The sequence below is a fragment of the Panthera onca genome, chromosome A3, assembly GCF_046562875.1.
Source record: "Panthera onca isolate mPanOnc1 chromosome A3, mPanOnc1 haplotype 2, whole genome shotgun sequence".
Taxonomy (NCBI): Eukaryota; Metazoa; Chordata; class Mammalia; order Carnivora; family Felidae; genus Panthera; species Panthera onca.
This window is the reverse complement of record NC_138341.1, coordinates 138,883,964-138,902,064: the sequence shown is the minus strand read 5'-3', so window position 1 is coordinate 138,902,064 and position 18,101 is coordinate 138,883,964. Positions and strand designations below refer to the sequence as shown.

Sequence of the window (18,101 nt, the reverse complement as noted above, 5' to 3'; positions counted from 1 at the left end):
ACCGCTATGGGCTCACACTCATCTTGGTGCCTTAGTTTCTCCCCTCTGTGGTGGAAACGGCATCACCGACCAAACCGGAGTTCAGGCACCTGGGGTCCTACCCCTCCCAGCAGATCAGGGGTGGGGGGGGGGGCGGGGAGGGGAGCCAGCAGCCCAGGACGTACGCCTCCCCAACTCCAGCTCTGGGGAACATCAACTCAGGGGCCCTCCCTCCCAATGACTTCCAGTTTGTGCAGCCCCCTCCCCAGGACGGGAGCGGACCGTCAGCGCTTTTTGTGAGAATGGAGCCCAAGTCGCAGCTGGTAACTCTCGGGGTGAACCGTGCTCCCTTCTCCCGTCCCCAGGAGAACTGTGACCTTTGTCACTTCGCTTGTTCAAAGGCAAGCGCGTGGCCCTCGGCAGTCTCCTCACCCCACTGGTGTCGGCGCAGAGGAGCCAGCGTGTCAGGAAGGGGGATCCTGGCCTGAGCCAGCCGCGACTCGAGGAGCGGGAGGTGTGCTGTGCCCACGCCAGGGCAGAGGGTCCGGAGGCCCCGGGGAGGCTGTGTCTTGATGCAAAGGGCTACCAGGGTAGGGACAGAGGGCACGGAGCCAGAGAACGCCGCCGACCTTGCTCCCCAAGGCACGACACTGTGCCCCATATCAGCGTGGGCACAGGTCCTGTCCGGACCCGGGCCACGCCACGCCCCTGCTCCTCCCGCTCAACCCACCCAAGGGGGCTGCACGTGGGTCCCCAGACTTAAACTAGTGACAAAGGGCAGCCAAGGGACAGAGCGCCCGGCTCCAGAGGCCCCGGGAAGCTGCATGGTCAGGGTGCTCCTGTGTTGGGGGGCGCCCAGGGGACACCACCCCCGGACTCCCGAAGAGCAGTGCTCCTCCCCTGCCCACTCACGGGACTGCTGCCCATGTCCAAACACTCAAAGTCAAATGAGTTTATTCAGAAAAGGTTTCGGCACCAGACTAAGAAAATGAGCCCCCATTCCCACCCCTCAGACCCTTGAGGGCCAATTTACAAAGATTGGGGGGGGGGGGTGGTGGCTTGGAGGAGGGAGGCAGGAAGTGAGCTGGAGGTAAGGATCCCCAAGTCCCTGGCCTTCCCAGAGGGGGGATCTGCTCCTTCCACGGCTGCGGTGACCAGGAGGGACAGACCAGTACTGCTCCGTGCTGACAACAGCTGACCACGTGGCTCCCCAGACCCGTGGCAGTGGCAGGACGGAGGGCAGGATGCCCAGGCGGCCCGTTCCCTTAAGGCTTTCTGGGTTTGGCCTCAGGCCCCGCCTCTGCTTCCCTATCTACCGAGGGTCCCGCGGGGGCTGAGCTCCCAGGGGCACCCTGCTCTAGCTCTGCCAGGCCACCGGCCTCCTCCACCCCGTTATCCTTCTCTCTGGGCTCGGGGCACCCTGGCAGGGCGCAGCGCCGGGCGGGGGCTGGGGGCTCGGCCCCACCACCGGCACCCACCGAGTCGCCGCTCCCGGGGCCCTGGTCCACCTTCCTTCTCTTCCTCACCTCCTCCACCACCTTGGCCCCCGGGGGAGGCTGGGGGCAGGACTGCTCGGCCTCCCCCGGGGCCCGGCTGCCCGATTCCTGGGTCCCCCCGCTCAGGCCGCCCTGGCTGAGGGCGCAGCCCTCCAGGTTCAGGGCGATCTTCTCCACGTCCGAGGCGCTCTGGCCGCCCCGTTCCCCCGGGGCCTGCTCCCGCCGGCTGGCGTCCAGCTTCCTCTTCTTGTTCTCCTTGGGGCTCGGGGGCTCCGGGCCCCCCTCCCCGCGGCCCCCCGCCTCCCCTTCCTGGCCCCCGGCCCGCCCCGGCGCGCCGGTCTGGCCCCCCGCGGCGCCGGCCCCGGGGAGGGGGTCCGGGGCCCCGGGGCTCCCCTCCCCCTCCCCCGCGGGCAGGGGTGGCCGCAGCCTCCGCAGCTTGTCGTGCGGCCCCCACACGAACTTGCGGCGCGGCCGGAAGTGCTCCCAGGCGAAGCGCAGCAGCTTGCGGCGCTGGCGCGGGCAGCGCACGGTGAACACGAAGTAGTCCAGGGCGCTCTGGCGCACGGCCGGCAGCTCCTGGCGCACCAGCGTCTCCTCCAGGAAGAAGCGCGCCAGCGGCGCCTGGTAGCGCTCCAGGCCCAGCTCGCCCAGGGACTTGAGGATGCGCGTGATGCGGAGGTTGTTGTGGCTGTGCCTGGGGCCGGGAAGCGGAGGGGCGCTGGCGCGGGGGGGGGGGGGGGGGCGGGGCGCCCCGCCAGGGCCCTCCCTCCTCCTCCTCCCCTCCTCCTCACTTCCCTCCCCCCTCCCCCCCTCCCCTCCTCCTCCCTCCGCCAGGCTCCGTCCCACCCTCTCATCCCCCTGGCGCCCTCCCCCTCCCTGTGCCCCACCCCAGTCCTGGAGAAAATGGCCGGTGTGCTGGACCCTGCAGGTGGGGATCCTGATGCATCTTTTAGAAGGGGGCTGCCCCCTGGGCCCCGAAGGTCTCCCCCCACCCCCCCGCATGGCTGGAGAAGAGCCGGAGGGGGGACCCCCCCCCCCCCCAGCACGGGACCTGTTACCCACGTGCAGGGGCACTGGTGTCATCAGCAGACAGCAGACCCACCCCGTTTACCTCCTCCCCATCCGGTGCCTCTCACCAGGGAGGAGGAGGGCCGTGCCTGCCAAGGTGAGGGTGCTATGGGCATCCTGGCCCACACCCAGGCGGACCCAGCGCGGCTAAGAGTGAAACTGACCGGCTCTCACGCCCCTATCAGTGGCACCACCCCCACCCTGCAAACACGGAGGGTGTTCAGAGAGCCTTTAGTCACTTGCCCGAGTGGCCCTGGAGTCCCTCCTCCGCCGAAGCGCTCCCCCCACACCTGTCTGAAACCTAGCTGCCCATCCTCCTCGGCCGTGGTGGGGGAGGGGCGGTCCTCACCAGTTGAGGTTCTGGAAGCGCTTCTGGTAGTTCTGTGCTCGGCGCACCTGACCCGAGCTCCTGTCTTCTAGCTGGATCCCGTAGAACCCCAGCATGAGCTCGTAGGCCTGCACAAACCGCTCCCTGACCTCCTTGCAGCTTTTAAATGCCTGGAACACACCCCCGAGGCCGGTGGGGAGCCCAGGGGTCGTCACCCATACATCCGGCCGGCCAACGCCCCCTCGGGCCCTGATTCTTCTAAAGGGCTGGACTCAGACTTTCAGGGTAAAACGCCAGGGCGCAGGAGCCCGGATAGGAGTGAATGATGAACCTCTCTAAGCTGCCTCAGAGTCTCACTGGGGCCTGAGGCCCCGGCTTCACCCCCAGGGGAATCTAGCTCCTGGGAATCATGCGCCCCCACCCCACACCCCAGGGCTGAGCACGTGGCAGGAAACACGTCCTGTCCCCCCCCCTCCCCAGACCCTCTTGTCCCTCCAGGAGCGTCTGCTCCAGCCCCAACCAGGTGTGATGAAACTCCAGTCACCATGATTCTGCTCACAGCCCTGGCTCTGGGCTCCCCGATTGGAGGCAAATTTCTCTAGAAGCCTGTGAGAGCACCAGGGGGCAGAGGCAAGGGCCAGCGCGGAGGGGAGGGGCTCCCCGGGAAGGCTTCCCAGCGATCAGAACTCACCTCAACCTCCCGGAGCGTGAGGGGCTTGGCATGCCAGTTCACTCCAGGTTCACGCAGAGGAAACAGCCTGTGGGAGGCACGGTTACAGGTCCGTCGGCGGCAGGCACGGGCTCCCAGCCACGGCGCACACCCGCGGTCCCGGGAGGCTCACCAGCCTCTCTGGGCTCACGGCTCAACTCTAGGAGGGCCTGGCTGGATGAACATGTGTGTGCGCTCTCACAAGGCAAAGCCGAGGCGTGAGGGGGGGGAAGGCTGCAGGGAACCTGTTACGGGCCAGGGCACCCGATGGGTGCACACACGACTAGAAGAGTCGTGCGCGTGCTCGGCAGCGAGCCGGTCTGCCAGTGCTGCCCAGGGCGTTCCAGGCAGTCCTCCTAATTCTTAGGTTCTCCTTGCGTCTAGCCGTCAGTGCTGCACAACTATCCCCCACGATGCGCTGTGCCCAGGAAAAGGCCCCCGACGTGCCATTTTCAAACGCACACTGTGTTTGTGGGGCAGTGTCAAGGCTCTCCAAGGTAGCCATGCCGGCAAGGATCACCTCAGGCCACTGTTCGAGGCCTGTCACTGTCAGTGTCCAAGGGACTCTGCGGGCCCACGAGGCCTGTTGGCACCGGGGCCGTCCCGTCCCAGCAAGCCGGCCTGTCTGAGGCTCTTCCTGCGCCCCACGCCCACCTACAGCCTCAGAGGCTGCGCACCACTGCTGCCCTGCCCCGCCGACAGTGCCTGCCCAGTAAACCCCGCCCCACCGAGGGCGCCTGCTCAGTAAGCCCCGCCCCACCGACGGTGCCTGCTCAGTAAGCCCCGCCCTGCCGAGGGCACCTGCTCAGTAAGCCCCGCCCCGCCGAGGGCACCTGCTCAGTAAGCCCCGCCCCGCCGACAGTGCCTGCTCGGTAAGCCCCGCCCACTCACCACTGGATGTAGGAGTGATTCTCTTCCAGGACATCGTAGTCCTCCCTCCAGTTCTGAAGAATGTCTTCAATGAAACAGCCTGGGGGCCCCACGGGGATAAGTCAGTGAGAAGCTGCTAGAAGTCCCCCCACTTTCCCTCCCCTCCTCTGTTGAGGACCTCGGGGCTCTGAAGCTTGTGTCTGTGTCATGTGACCGTAACCCCCCCCAACCGAAGCCCTCGGTTTCTTTGCAGTCCGACACGGGCTCTCCGTTGCTGCCTGAGCACGGACCCGAGTGAGAAGGGCCACGCTGGGCTCGTTGGGCCGGAGGGCCCAGGAGGACATGGGGTCCCAGACCCCCACCTGCCTTTGCAGAAAGGGGGCCTCACCGCCCCCTCCAAACCACAGCTGGTTAGCTGGAACCCGACCTCAGACAGAACCTCCAGCGGAGCCCCACCCCCCATGGCCTGGCCTCCTGTAGGGCGGCCACTGTTTCCAAGGGCCAGTGACTCTCTGAGGCCACGTGTCCTCTGCTGCAATTGTGCTGCGTTGTAGTGGGAAGGCGGCCACGCCTGAACGAATGCGCGTGGGTGGCTTCCCACGGACTCTCCCTTATGGACACTCACAGTTGAATTTCGTGTCACTTTCACAGCACAGAACATTTTCCACCTTGAGTTGTTTCCAACCACTTGGAAATGGAACAATCACTCTTACTCGCCAGTTTACACGTGCGGCTTTCCCACCAAGGCAGCAGTAGTGAGCGACACGGCCCTTCCCAGGGCGTCCCCGCAGCAGCCTGCAGGGGGCGCTGCGGGGCAAGCCGAAAACCGTGGGCCCAACAGGAAGCCGTCCCCAACAGGGTCCCAGTGGGGCCACAGACGCCCCCCGGGACAGGGCGCAGGCGGCCCAGCAGACGCGCACCGTTGGGCAGGAACCGGATCTCGTTTCTGTAGAAACTCAGGTTTGGCATGTCACCGTTGCCATCCCGTTCTATCAAATCCTGAAGAGCCAGAGAAAGTTGCGGTGGAGACATCTCCAGAAATAGGCTGCCTCCGAGGGCCCCTCACACTAGAACGTTCGGGGAGCGGGCGTCCGCTCCTGGGCCCGTGAGCCTCGACATCCTGAAGGCTGGCGAAGACCCGAGTCCCCGGCCGGGGCCCCTCGCCCCGCAGGCGAGGACCAGCCTCCGCACTGGGAGGACAGCAGCTCCCTCTGACCGCCACCTTCCCTCCTCACCAGCGCGGGCCGGGCGGCAGGTCCCCTCCATCTGTACCCCTAAAGTAGCCTAGGGGTTGGCTGACACTCACAGTGCAGAGGGCAGGGGCGAGGGCCACGGAACGCCACCGACATGGGCCCCGACCCGCGGACCGACACACGGGGCCACGTGTGGCTGCGCCACTAGCTGGCGCTGCTCCCCTGCTCTAAAGGCTCCGGGACAGAGGCGGTCCTCATCACCCCCCTCCCCCGGGGGGAAGGAGCCGCAGTCCCAGGTGGGCCCTGGGACCTCGTCTGAGGAGGGGCGTGACGGGACGTCTTGTCCCGATGGCCTTCTCCCGGCGGAGGGCGGGAGACTCCGTCCCGGCCGGGCTGCCGAGGTGTGCGGGCGCCGAGGTGGCTACGTACCGGGTAGTGGTGCCGGTACCTGCGTGTGTCGCGCGCCGCTCGCCAGTTTCGGGACCCCGTCGTCCTGGCCTGGGGAGAGAGGAGATGAGTGAGACCCCTAGGGGAGGCCCACCCCAAGCCAGCCCCTGTCCCAGGAAGGGCAGCACGCACAGGGTCAGCTAGCAACAAAACCGGAAGGGACCAGAATGGGAGGAACAAGTCCTGCCCCCTGCTCAGCCCCCGCGGCCCGCCCCCGCTCCCAGGATCCCAGGCTGACCGGCACGTTCTTGGGGTGCAGCACCGTCCCCAGGCCCTGGCCTCACTGCCTCCTCCGGTACTTGCTGGCTAAGTCCATTTGGACCGCAGCCCCAGGACTTGCCCCTGGTCCCCCTGCCTTCACCGGTGCTTTCTCTGTGTACGGTGCTCTAAGTTGTCACAAGGCTTGTGTCTCGAAGGGCCGTGGCCTCCCGGCCTACAGCCCCAGGAGGGGCCCCAAACACTTGCCTGACGAAGAGATGAATGACCAAGGCCCAGGGAACCAGCCTGGCCCCCGCCCAACGCCGTAGACCAGACCCCGTGTCTCCGGGCCTCCGGCCCTATGCGAGAGCCTGCGCAGGGAGACACAGGGGCTCCTCGCTGCCCCCCAACACCTGCAGCCCCTATCTCTGCAGGCCAAGCTCCCCGGGTCCTGGGAGGGATAGAAGGTAACTTCACGGCTAGGATGCTGGGTAAAGGTGGCTTCACCCACCCTCTTATAGGGTGGGAGGCGTGAGCGAGGTTGAGCCTGGCCTGAGGTCCGACAGAAGCCGGGGCAGGAGAGAGGGCCCAGGCAGGTATGGCTCCTGGGCATGACTCCACAGGAGACCGACCGCTCGTCCCAGGGAAACACCTGGGTCCAGGATCCTGGAAGGAGCACTGCAAGGGGAGTCAGGAGGCCAGGCCTGTCACTGTGTCCCTTGGCTCTGACCCCCTCCCCACTCCCCAAGATGCTCCAAATGGTTCTGAGCTCCAGCAGGGGCCTGGGGGTGCCTCTCTGCCCAATTTATAGACCAGGGCCTGCTGGTGATGTTCTTGCCTACCAGCCAAGGGCCCGAGGAGACACCGAAACTCAGCAGGAGCTGGCCCCACTCACCATCCCCAGGTCAGCCCCACGGGTGCACAGAAGACACAGCCCAGGACAAATACCAGACAGCTGGGCCCCGTGTAGAAGTCAACGACTGTGGCGCCTCTCAGTGGCTGAGGGGCCAGCGCACTGCTGTAGGAGTGGGGCTCACAGAGCTACAGCAAGGACAGCATCCTCTCTCAATACGTGCCCCAGCCGGCGGGCATCTGCCACAGAAGAGCCAGATCCCTGCCCGGTGACCCCTGGCCACTGCCCAGCCTGCTGCCTCCAGAAACTCATGCCTGCCCCAAACACCATAGATGTGCTCCGCCTTCTGGCCTCCCTGGCAGGCCCAGGAGCCCGTCTGGGTCCCTCTCCCTGACCAAGACTTCACCACACAGCCAGCTAAACCCCAAACCAGAGCTCTCATCTGTCTGGGGGAGAATGCAACCCAGAGATCACACGGGATGGAATTCAAGGCCCCACAGACACGATGCCAATACATCATCCTCCAAAAGTGACAGCTGTCACCTAAGTCCCGATAACACCTAGAACCCCAGCTGGGACCACCCTGCACTGGGACAGAATGTGAGGCTCAGGGAGTACCGGCCCCTGGTATTGAGTGACCCTAGTAACAAAAGTAACCAGTGGTAATGAGAAGAAAATAAATCCGTGGCAACAAAAGTAACGGATCGTAACAAGGAGTATCACCAGTGAAGACAAAAGTAACTGCTGGTCACCTAGGTAATCAGTAGTAACAAAAGTAACAGCTGATAATGACAAATCAGCAGCCATAACTGCCAGTAGCTGGGGCGAGCAGCTCTGGCTCAGGCAGGTCACATAAATGTGGCCTCCAAGGCCACTCTCGAGAGGGTGGGAGGTCCCAGCGGGTGGGCGCTGCACCCAGCGAGGAGCGGTGGGGGTGAGGCGGGCCGGGGGTGGGAGGGAGCAGGGCGGGGCAGAAGCAGGGGGCACCCAGAGGCAGAAAGGCAGGCAGAAGCAGGCGGCCAGCACGGAGAGCTGGGATCTATTCAGAGGACAGAGCCAAGGGCCCGGAGGCGGGAAGTGACAGAGGCGAGTCCAGAATGTGCCCAGGGCATCCGCTTGAGGAAGTATCATCACACCGCACGGATCTGAGGGTGGCCCTGGATCTCCCTGCAAGGTCCCCCCACGGGCTGGGCCGGAGCTGGGAGGCGCGGGACGGGGCGGGCCTCAGGGTGTCCAGCGATCCTGAGGGGGGCACCAGGGGGCCTGGGTCGGGGAGAGGGCAACAGCTGGAGAGGGAGAGCCAGGCCCCAAGCCGGGTGTCCGGGGACCGGGAGGGGGGGCGGCCTTCCCGGAGCGGGGCCTCACCCCCACCTCGCGGCGGCCGGGCGGGCGCCACCCGGGGCTGGGCGCTGGGTCCCCGGCGCGCGTCGAGGCTGCACCTGGAGCGCGCCGGGCCGCGCCGCCGGCGCGTCCTCTTCGTCCTCGTCCTCGTCCTCCGCGTCCGCGTCCCCTGGGGCGCCGGCCTCGCCGTCCTCGTCGCCCCCAGCGCTCGCGCCCTCGCCGTCCTCGTCCTCGTCCTCCTCCCAGGTCGAGTCGCAGTCCGGGTCGTCCATGCTCGGGCGGCGGCGGGACCCGCGCTCCGGCGGAAACGAAAGTGAGCGAAGGAGGAAGCGCGGGGGAGGGCCGGGGGCGGGGCCGGGGCGGGATCGGGGCGGGGCCGGGGGCGGGGCCGCCGACGCCGTCCGCCCCGAGAAGGCCCCCCACGCTCCGAGGACAGCCCCTCCCCGAGAACGTCACTCCGGAGGACGCCCGCCCCCTTCCTCGCTGGGATTGCCCCCAGGGTGTCCCCCCAGGACCCTCCTACACGATATCCCTTCCCTTTGGGAGAAGACACCTCCCCCAGGATGCCCTCTGGAGTATACCGGCTCTACAGGTATGTCCCTGGAGGATGCTCATCCCAGAGAATCACCCCAGAATGCCCCTGAGGACAACCTCCCCCCAGAGGAAGACGCCTACCTGCTGGAAACCCCCTCCTCCAGAATATCCCTCTTCCCAGAGGACGTTCTCCTGGAGGAAGTCTACCCACCCCCTGGAGGATGCCCACAGGAGGATGTCCCTCCACAGGGCTGACCCCAGGAGCATAACCCCTGGGAGCTGTCCTCCCCAGAAGGGAGGCCCCCCCAGGATGCTCCCACGCGGGATGCCCTCCAGGTGTAGGCTGGGGCTGTGGTCTCATGAGAGGCTCCTTTGGAGAGCAGTCTGCTTCCACGGTCCCCCAGACTGTGGGCAGAAGTCATTCTCGGGCAGTAGGACACGGATCCGCGTGTCCCTTCACAGACGGTTCACAAAGGCCAGCAGGAGGGTCTCTTTACAGTGTGCCGGGAGTCGTCTGCACCGTCACCGTGGGCCTGGCCTCTGCCCCTTTGCCACAACCTATCAGCGGTAAGGTAAGGTGCTGCCTAGAGGGAGGGGACGCATGAATGACTGGGTGACTGGGGTCATCCTGAGGCTGCTCAACACAGGTGGCCCTGGTTAAACATCCCTTCGGGGGCCTCTCTGGGCGCTGGGGGCAGCCGGCGGTGGCCGCCCTCTTCGCACACATTGGCGTGTGTCAGACAGCTGAAAATCACCTGCAGTTGCAAATTCCCCAGTGACCTCCCACAGATTCCCTTAATCTGTGCCCTCACATCTGCTGGTGGCCGCGGGAGTTCCAGCAAAGTTGGAGACCCGCCCCTCAACATGCAACTTGGGAGTGGCCCGCCCAGGTAGTATTTGGACTCTGTGACGACCGTGCACCTTCGGTGTTTCACAGCATTTTAGCTAAAACCAAAGTCTGGCCTTCTGACAGATCTAGCCAGGAGGGTAACTCCCGGGGTCAACGGGGTAGAAGGTGAAGGCCAAACCCAGCCCCCTGGGGTCGCTGACCTCTCCCAGCTCTGCCAGCGGCCCCTGGGCCTCAGGGCTGCCTGTGACAGCTGAGAGGGAGCACAACCTTCCGACCTTGGCTGTGGGCACAGCTGAGGGCCCTTCTTGATGCGGGCCGTCCTCATCCATTCTCCGGGTACAGTCTCACCTGGCTGGAGCCTGTGTACACACGACCTCACTCTCTAAGAGGACGGAGGTGCCCCCCGCCCCCTCCGGAACGGACATCTGGGCATTTCTGTAAAAGGTCTGCCACCCGTGGGCAGGCTAGGTTTCCTGGGCAGCGGGCAGCCGCCGCGCCTCTGGCGGGGGCCGCGGGGGCGGATGGCCTCCCCCACCCCCTGGGCCTCACCTCCCGCTTGCCTGACTTGCAGGTGGCCCCGCGAGGCCCGGCCAGGACATCGGGCAGATGACACCGGGAGGCCCTGACGCAGGTGTCTGCATTCCGGGGGCGGAATGCAGGGGTTTGGCTGCTCTGAGGGGCACTGCGGTGGGGAGGCTGTGCCTTTCCACGGGCCGAGCGGCAAGCCTCCCCGCCACTGCCTCCCACCAGGGCCGGGAGACGGACCCTCCCAGACGCTGCCCGACTTCCGCTCGACCAGGAAGAGTCACCCTGAACCGCACCTCTGGCTGCTTTTGTGCAGTTTGCCTGGGGCCCCGCAGGGCGCGTTAACCCGGGAGCCCAGATTTCTGCTGCAGAAGAAGTCTTGTGCTGTGTCCTCCCCTCTGCAGCCTGGGGACGCCCGCTGTGGGCTCAGGGCTCTGGACAGCTGGCCGCCCAGGCTGGGGCGGGGCTGAGCAGGGGTGGGGGGCAGGACTGGGGGGCGGGCCAGGGGGGCCGGGGCGGGGCCCAGAGGAGCGACGGCGGCGCGCTCGCTCGGTTCCTCCTCCGAGCACCGGCAGTAGGTGGCGCGCCCCAGGGTGGCCCTGCCCCCGGTGGAGGAGTCTTGCAGGAGCTGGGCGGGGGCAGGTTCAGGTTAGACCTGCCTTAACGTTTTCCTCAGGCAAAACCAGTTGCAGCCTCGTTGTTTGGCCAAAGCCCCACGCCCTCCCGCCCCGCCCCGAGGGAGCCCCGCTGCGTCCCGTTGCTGCCCTATCGGTACGCACTTGGGAGCACACTCTCCTGCATCAGCCCTGGGGGCCCTGGGCTGGGCCAGAGCAGGGAGGGCTGAGGCCGCACCCACCTGTCCCCGCCCAGGGAGGCTGCGCCGTCCCGTTGTCGACGACCCGGCGTCCTCAGCGCGAAGCACCTCCCGGAGGTTTCTGGTCCCGGGTCAGTGGCGCCTGTGTCTCCCAGGGTCCTGCAGCCGCTCACACTGGCTCCTCCCCAGCGCCTCTCCTCTGTCACACTCCGTCTACCTACGTGGTGGGGGCACAGCTGTTCCCCATGTCACAGAGTGGACCCCTAGGCCAGGAGAGGGTAGTGCGGGGATGTGAACTTGACCTGCACAGGCCACACGCAGCACATGAACCGGACCCCCTGTGTGAGCCTCACCCCGGCTGAGGACTCCGGCCTCCGCAGGCCTAAGGGCGTGGGGAGTGGCCCCAAACCGGCACCTGGGGTGGGGGGCCATCTACCTTGCTGGGCTGGCCTTGTGCGCCCCTCCCCCCACATCTCCTGGAAGGGCAGCGAATGTTCAGTCATTAGGAAACAGGTTTGACTTATTGACTAGGCTTTTCCAGCATGTTCTGAGGTCCCTGAAGATCCTGCTCCAGACCAGGGTCTACGTCTGTAAGGGAAAGACCCCCGTCTTCATAGACAACGTTTGCCCCGTGGCCCTGACGGTTCTGACTCCCCAGGGACCAGGCTCCTCTCGGGCAGCAGGGTCCCAGCGACAGAAGCCGGCGCAGAGTGGGCCTTGAAGGAGGGCTGCCGGCGATGTGCTCCAGGCCCCGCGAGAGACGGCGGGCCGGGTAGAGCAGGCCAGCCTGCATGGGGCGTGGGGCACCGGGTTCCTGCCCTTGCCTGGTGGGCCGAGGCCCGGCCTCCTGCTCCGAGACGGTGGGGGGATTCAGCTTCCTGGTGACTTGTCCAGATGAAGGACCCGGGGCGCAGAGGTCAGCCGGGACTGAGGGCGCACCCTTCCTGCTCTGCCCGGACGCTCCTGTGCGGAGAACAGACTGGGCCCCGAGACTCGCGTTGCCAGAGGATGAGCTCCCGGACGTCCGGGCTCAGCCAGCCACCGGCTCTGCCTTGTCTGCCGTCCGGGCATTTCGTATCTGAAGGACTTGTCACACTCGACCACATTTCCACTCTGGCCCGATTTCCTGTTGGTCGTCAATACATTGTATCGAGGGAATGCTACGAAGCCCACTGAGTGTAGGCTGTGCTTATAATCCTTGGAAAAATAAACACTTCCTACCGTAAGAAAAGGGAACTTACTTTGGTATCAAAATCACGAGACTCCAGGCTGCTGCTTTTGTGCTTTAATATTCCGCACTCAAACGAAAGTATTTCAGGCAACCCTGGGCCCCCGCGCCCCTTCCCTCCACTCACTCATTTGGTCTGTTTGCAAGTTACCGGAGGATACAAAAATAGCCGCTACAAATCCTCTGTTTCTGGCATATAAAAACTGAGCGAAAAGTGTCTCAGCAGTCATGACCTTAGCACAAAACATCTCGGGAAAAATACAACACAGGTTTCACTTCTGCAGTGTTGTTTTCATATAAAACACTAGTAAAATAGGCTTCTTAAAAATTAAATAGTGAAATACCGCCAAATTATATACATCGTTACAGTACAAGCGAATGAGGCAAAACGTCCAGTTCTCAGTTTCTCAGGTGGGGCGACGGTCCGCCACGGGCTGGCCTGAGTCTCTCTCCCGACGGGGCAGCCGGTTAGGAAGAACGGCCAACAGATGGACAGACGGACAAACGGGCAGCACTGAGCTGCCCGGCAAGACCAGCGCTCCCCAAGGACACAGCAAGAACGGACTTCCTGCTCGCTGGTCCAGGTCTCCTTGTCGGTGCCCCTCGCCCTGCTCCGCGGGGCCTGGACCGCAGCCCGGCCGGCGAACTAGCACGGCTGGAGCTGACCCGGCGTCACGGGAGGACGGGGAGCGGGAGGACACGCCCCCGCGGGAGGCGGTCGCGGTCGGGCCCTGTGGGAGCCACAGGGGCGGCGGGCTGGGGGGGCGGCGCGTCCCGCCCGGTGGCCGCTGTCCCCCTGCCCTGTGCCCGGGCCGAGCGGCGTCTACGTTCGGCGCCGCTTGGCGGCGCTGGGGCTGGAGGGGTTGCTGTTTGCCGTCAGGACTTTGTCGGTGACGCGGCTGCGCTTCCGCTTGTCCACCCCCTCCTTGGAGCCCAAGTCCGAGGGGTTCTTGTCTTTGCTGGCCTTTTCCGTTGCTTTGCCCAAGCTTCCTGAAGACGAAAAAACTGGGAGACAAAATCATTTGGCTGAAAACAGAATATCCAGAATTTTACTTCCTCTTCCCGCTCGGTCATAAAAAGCTGCATCTACACACACGACGCTCCGAGCTGGGCTGCCGTGTGGCCCGCGGGCGGCTGGGTCCTCCTGAGGACCCGCCGTCCCTGCCGCGTGGAGCGTGTCCCCTGCACCCGCACCCCCTGCACCACGCACTTTACGTCCAGCGGCCCGGGTGCCAGTGCCCCGGGCCGCCGCGGGGCTCGCTCGCAGTGTGGGCCGTGCACCAGGCCAGGTTTGCCCAGCAGCTCGCGCCCAGGCGGGTGGAACCAGACAGCGCAGCTCCGGCCCCGGGCGGACTCAACGCGCGGGCTGGGGGTGCGGAGCCGCCTGGCTTGCTCCTGGGGCCCAGGGCGGGGTCGGGGGGCGCTGCCCACTCACCATCGTCCGCCCCGTTGTGGGGGTCCACATCTTCCTTCATTTCCTCCTTCATCTCTTCTTCAATGACCACTTTTCCTGTGGGGCGACAGCTGACGTTTACCAAAACGGTGGGAGACGCGGCCCTGCCCAGCGCTGCGGACGGCTCAGGCCGGGGACGGCTGTGTGTGTGCTTCTCAGCTGCCGCCAGGCCGCTTTTAAAGAGAGCCCATTGTTCTTGAACAAGTTCCCGCCAGTCCCCAAGACTCCCCAGACCTCCCAGTCCACCTGGGCCAAGAAGCACCCCGCCGGCAGCCCTCACTCCTCCCCGAGGCTCGTGCCCTTCACCCGACGCCACCGCCCTCGGCCCACGTCCTCCTTAATTCCCGAACCTGACCCGCCTGAGTCTCACCTTCTCGGACTTCGTGAATGATTTCTTCCGGAAGGACGAAGTTCCTCTCTGGATTTGGGAATGGAAGAATCTCAGATTCGTGCTGACGGCAAGTAGGGCGATTTTTTAAAGAAACAAAGAAAAAAATGTGATTTTAGTAAGTCACCAAAAACGTGTAAGAACCAACTTAGGAGCACCTGAGGAGCAAGCACACGGCCGGTCCCCGAGAGCCGAGGGGGAGGGCACCAGCGGGGTGAGGACACTTCCTTCTTTCTGCCGGCAGTCTACCGGGAGCTGGGCTTCTCCAACAGGCCGCAGAAGGCAAGGCTATGGCTCTAGCCACCAGGAGTCCAGCCACCAGGAGTCGTCACCTGACCTGAGGCTGGGGCAGCCCCACTTCCCAGCATGCCGTCCCTGCCCCCAGGGCCAAAGCAGGCTTCGGCTGTCCTGCTGACCTGTCCCGCTCCCTCCCCACGAGATGCAGTGACAGTGGAGCCCGCAGACACGGAGGTGCCGGACAGGAAAGCTACTGCCTCGGACACCAGGTGAGGACTACACAGTGGTGCCAGGGACACCGCTTATCAGAGTCCCGCTTGCCCTACACGTCACACAGGCCCCATGTGCCAGAAGGGACGAGACCCTGGAGGCACGGGACCACCAGAGGAAAGGAAGGTGAGCTGGCGGAAGGGGTCTAGACAGGGAGGGGCTCAGCGGGAAGGGCCTCCTCTCCGCAGCTCGCAGGCCGTGGTAAAGCTCGGTGCTCAGCCCGCAGACGTGCTTGCGTCTCTTGGAGCTTTGGAAACCCTGTGGCCCTTGGGGCTGCTGGTATCTCCGTGGTGGGGGCCACAGATGCACACTGCCAGGGTCCCGGGTGACTCTGGCATCAGCTCCAGAGGGGCACTGGGGTCCGGAGCGACAGCCTCGAGGTCTTGCCTGGTCCCGCACAAGTAATAGGCCAGACTGAAGTTCCGGCAGAGAGGGGGGACCGGCTGCTTGCCCTGGACTACAGCCTCTGAGAGGCGCCCTGCAGCTCCCAAGTGCAGCGAGGGCCTGGTGCCAGCTGTGTCTGTGTCCCTGGCTGCACTAGGCCAGGGACCCTGCCACCCTAATGTCTGTGTCTTGCTTGGGGTCCCCACTGGCCTAGAGTCACGGCATGGAAGTCTGGGGACCAGGTGACCCCACAAGGTGACAGGTGTGGGGTGAGGCCCCTTCAGGATGACAGCTTGTCCGTGATGAGCTGGTCCCAGCAACAGGGACTTCACTTTCCAGGGTGCTTTCTACAGGCCGGGCATTCAGTCCCCAGAGCACGGCTGTCACCGCTATCTCCTTCCAAGAGTAAGACAAGGAGCAGCGAACCACCTGCCCAAACCCACAGGAAGCAAAGTTGGCACCACGTTCGGGCAAGGCCTCAGCTGGGTGGGCTGGCGTGGCCCTAAGTCAGCCAGGGGGGGCAGAGACTCACCCCTGCCCCGGCACAAGTGCCTACCCCTTTGCTTGCCTGGAGCTCCCGCTGCCCCCCAGCCCCAGGGGTCCACACCTCCTCTGAGCTCCTCGACCCCCCATCTCCTGCTGCCACAGAGCCGTGACGCCTGCTGTTCCTCTGCGGGGAATGTCCACTGTCTCCTCTGGCCATCCTGGCTTCCCAGTTGACCTGCCTGCCTTTCGATGAAACTGGCCGGGGGTTCTGTGGCGACAGGGCCCCGGCCTGCCTGGTGCCCACAGAGGCCACCATATTCACCTGAATGTGACTTAGATCCAGTCACCTTCCTGCCTGGCGCGCCGTGGGGCCTCCCGTGTGACTGCCGGGGCCTCACACCTCCTCCACGGGCCTCAGCTCCGCACTTGTCTCCCCGGGGAGACTTTTGCTAAGCACCCCACATAAGGAAGGCTCCTCGAGGGCAACCAGCTACCCCCACTGCGTTTGTGAGCTGCTTGAGGTGCCTCGTTTGGTTACTGGTGCCCCCCCCCCCCCCGGGGAGGGCCACAGGCCACAGGGCTCCCTGAGGAGCAGCTCGGTCTGGGGCTGGGGGGCCCTGGCCTGAGGAGCAGGGAGGGTGGGATCCAGCTCACCAGTGCCTGCATGTCATACATGGTGCTCAGGTGGTCCCAGATGACCTTGGATGGGACCTGCCGACCAATGTTCTGGCTGAACTTGTCCCGGATACAGATCATGTGGAAGTGCCGATTGACACCTGTGGGAAGAGGGAGTCACCTGTGAGGAGGGGGGAGGCGGGAGGCAGTGAGGGAGCTGGAAGCAGGGGTCAGCAGGGGAGAAGTAAAGATGGGGGCAGGAGGGCGGGTGTAGGAGGTGCAAAGGGAGGGTACTGGGGGGCAGGGTGGAGGAGGGAGAGTGGGTGCAGGAGGAGCACAGCAGGGGCCAGGGGGAGGGTGTAGGGGGAGCATCAGGGGCCAGAGGGAAGGTGCAGGGGGGCAGCAGGGGCCAGAGGGAGGGTGCAGGGGCGCAGCAGGGGCCAGAGGCAGGGTGCAGGGGGAGCATCAGGGGCCAGGGGCAGGGTGCAGGGGCGCAGCAGGGGCCAGAGGGAGGGTCCAGGACGGGCAGAAGGGGCCAGAGGGAGGGCAGAGGGGTGCAGGAAGGGCCATAGGGAGGGTACGGGAAGGCGGAGGGGCGCAGGGGAGGCAGGGGTGCAGGAGGGGGTAGCGTCAGCGGAGGTGGGGTGGGTGGGCGCAGGGGTCGGAGGAGGCGCAGGTGGGTGGGCGGACGTGGGAGGCCCCGCCCCGCGCCCCGGCGGTTGCCCGGCCCGCCCCGCCCCCACGCGGGTCCGCGGCCTCGGCGGCGCTCCGCTCACCGACGGGCTTGTGGCCCAGCATGGCGTGGAAGAGGCACACCTCCACCTCGGGGCTCCACACCACCGTCTCCTCGGCCGGGCTGGTGGCCGCCTCCCCCGGCCCCTTGTCGCCCGGCGCGCCGCCGCCGCCCACCTCAGCCTCCCCCATGGCCCGGCCGCCCAGCGACGAGCCCCCGGCGGGAGCGGGCGCGGCCACGGCCTCGGCGCAGGCGCACTTGCGGGGCGGGCGGGCGCGCGCGCGCGGCGGGCTCGCGCTCGGGTTCGCGCGCGGCGCCGGCGCAGGCGCAGCGGAGGGTTGGGCCCCGCGGCTCCCCCTGGCGGCCCGGCCCCGCGGCGCAGCGCGGTCGGCGCGGGCGGGCTGCGGAAGCGCGGGGGAGAGGTTGCGGCGCCTGCGGCGCGGCTCCGGGTGAGGCTCCTCTGAGCTGTGCGCTCTTCGAGGCGGGGCTGCCAGCAGCACGTCCCCGTCTGAGGAGCTTAGGAAGAAGAACGGGCCACTGACAGCGCCTGCCGGCGGGGGCTCCCTGCGACCGCCGCTGCCCCGGCCAGACCTGGCCTTGACCGCGGGCTTCGGTGGGGGCCACCCCCCCCCCCCCCACCGCCGGCCACGGAGGGGGCAGGGCCAAGGCGGGGCAGCCGACATCACCCAATCAGGGCCGCCGACTCCGCCCCGTCCCGCGGACCGCGCCCCGCCCCTCCCCAGGCCCCGCCCACCGCGCTGTCAAGGCGCCGGACCCGCTGCGGCCTGCGCTCCTCCCCTCCCGCCGGGTTGTGGGCTCTCGGTCCCGCTGCCGGGACCCCTTCCGGGCAAGGCGCCAAGCGTCTCTAGGCCTCAGTTTCCCCCTCCGTGCAATGGAAGCAACAACGGCGCATTCCTCAGGGGTCCTGATGAAGACTGGGGGCCCTTCCCGCTGTCTGCTCTGGTGCCCCAGACCTGAGCCTGACGCGGACGCACGCCCAGGCTTCACAGTTAACTGCTGGTGTCACACTGCTGAGCGCTGCCCCTTGGCCGGCGCAGGCTCCGGTCAGCCACACCCACGGGGACAGCCCGGAGGAGTCCAG

The 18,101-nt window shown here is 66.1% G+C and overlaps 2 protein-coding genes and 1 long non-coding RNA gene across 3 annotated transcripts; 1 reads left to right on the top strand and 2 right to left on the bottom strand.

Moving 5' to 3' along the window:
- Window positions 1–916: 916 nt before the first annotated feature.
- On the bottom strand, window positions 917–9,106 carry OGFR (opioid growth factor receptor). Its single transcript, XM_078443883.2, has 7 exons — window positions 8,581–9,106; window positions 6,073–6,141; window positions 5,371–5,449; window positions 4,472–4,550; window positions 3,563–3,629; window positions 2,893–3,041; window positions 917–2,169 (listed from the first exon to the last, which is right to left on the bottom strand). Exons 1-7 carry the CDS (start codon window positions 8,752–8,754, stop codon window positions 1,245–1,247), a joined length of 1,542 nt encoding a protein of 513 aa, XP_078300009.1. The 5' UTR covers window positions 8,755–9,106; the 3' UTR covers window positions 917–1,244.
- A 2,649-nt stretch (window positions 9,107–11,755) lies between these two features.
- Window positions 11,756–12,636, top strand: LOC144615852 (uncharacterized). Its single transcript, XR_013554466.2, has 2 exons — window positions 11,756–11,977; window positions 12,100–12,636. It is a non-coding gene; the product is annotated as an uncharacterized LOC144615852 (long non-coding RNA).
- MRGBP (MRG domain binding protein) lies at window positions 12,476–17,262 on the bottom strand. The gene is made up of 5 exons (XM_060621794.2): window positions 17,043–17,262; window positions 16,306–16,427; window positions 14,257–14,338; window positions 13,869–13,943; window positions 12,476–13,438 (listed from the first exon to the last, which is right to left on the bottom strand). The coding sequence occupies exons 1-5, from the start codon at window positions 17,188–17,190 to the stop codon at window positions 13,257–13,259; spliced, it is 609 nt and encodes a 202-aa protein (XP_060477777.1). The 5' UTR covers window positions 17,191–17,262; the 3' UTR covers window positions 12,476–13,256.
- Window positions 17,263–18,101: the final 839 nt, after the last annotated feature.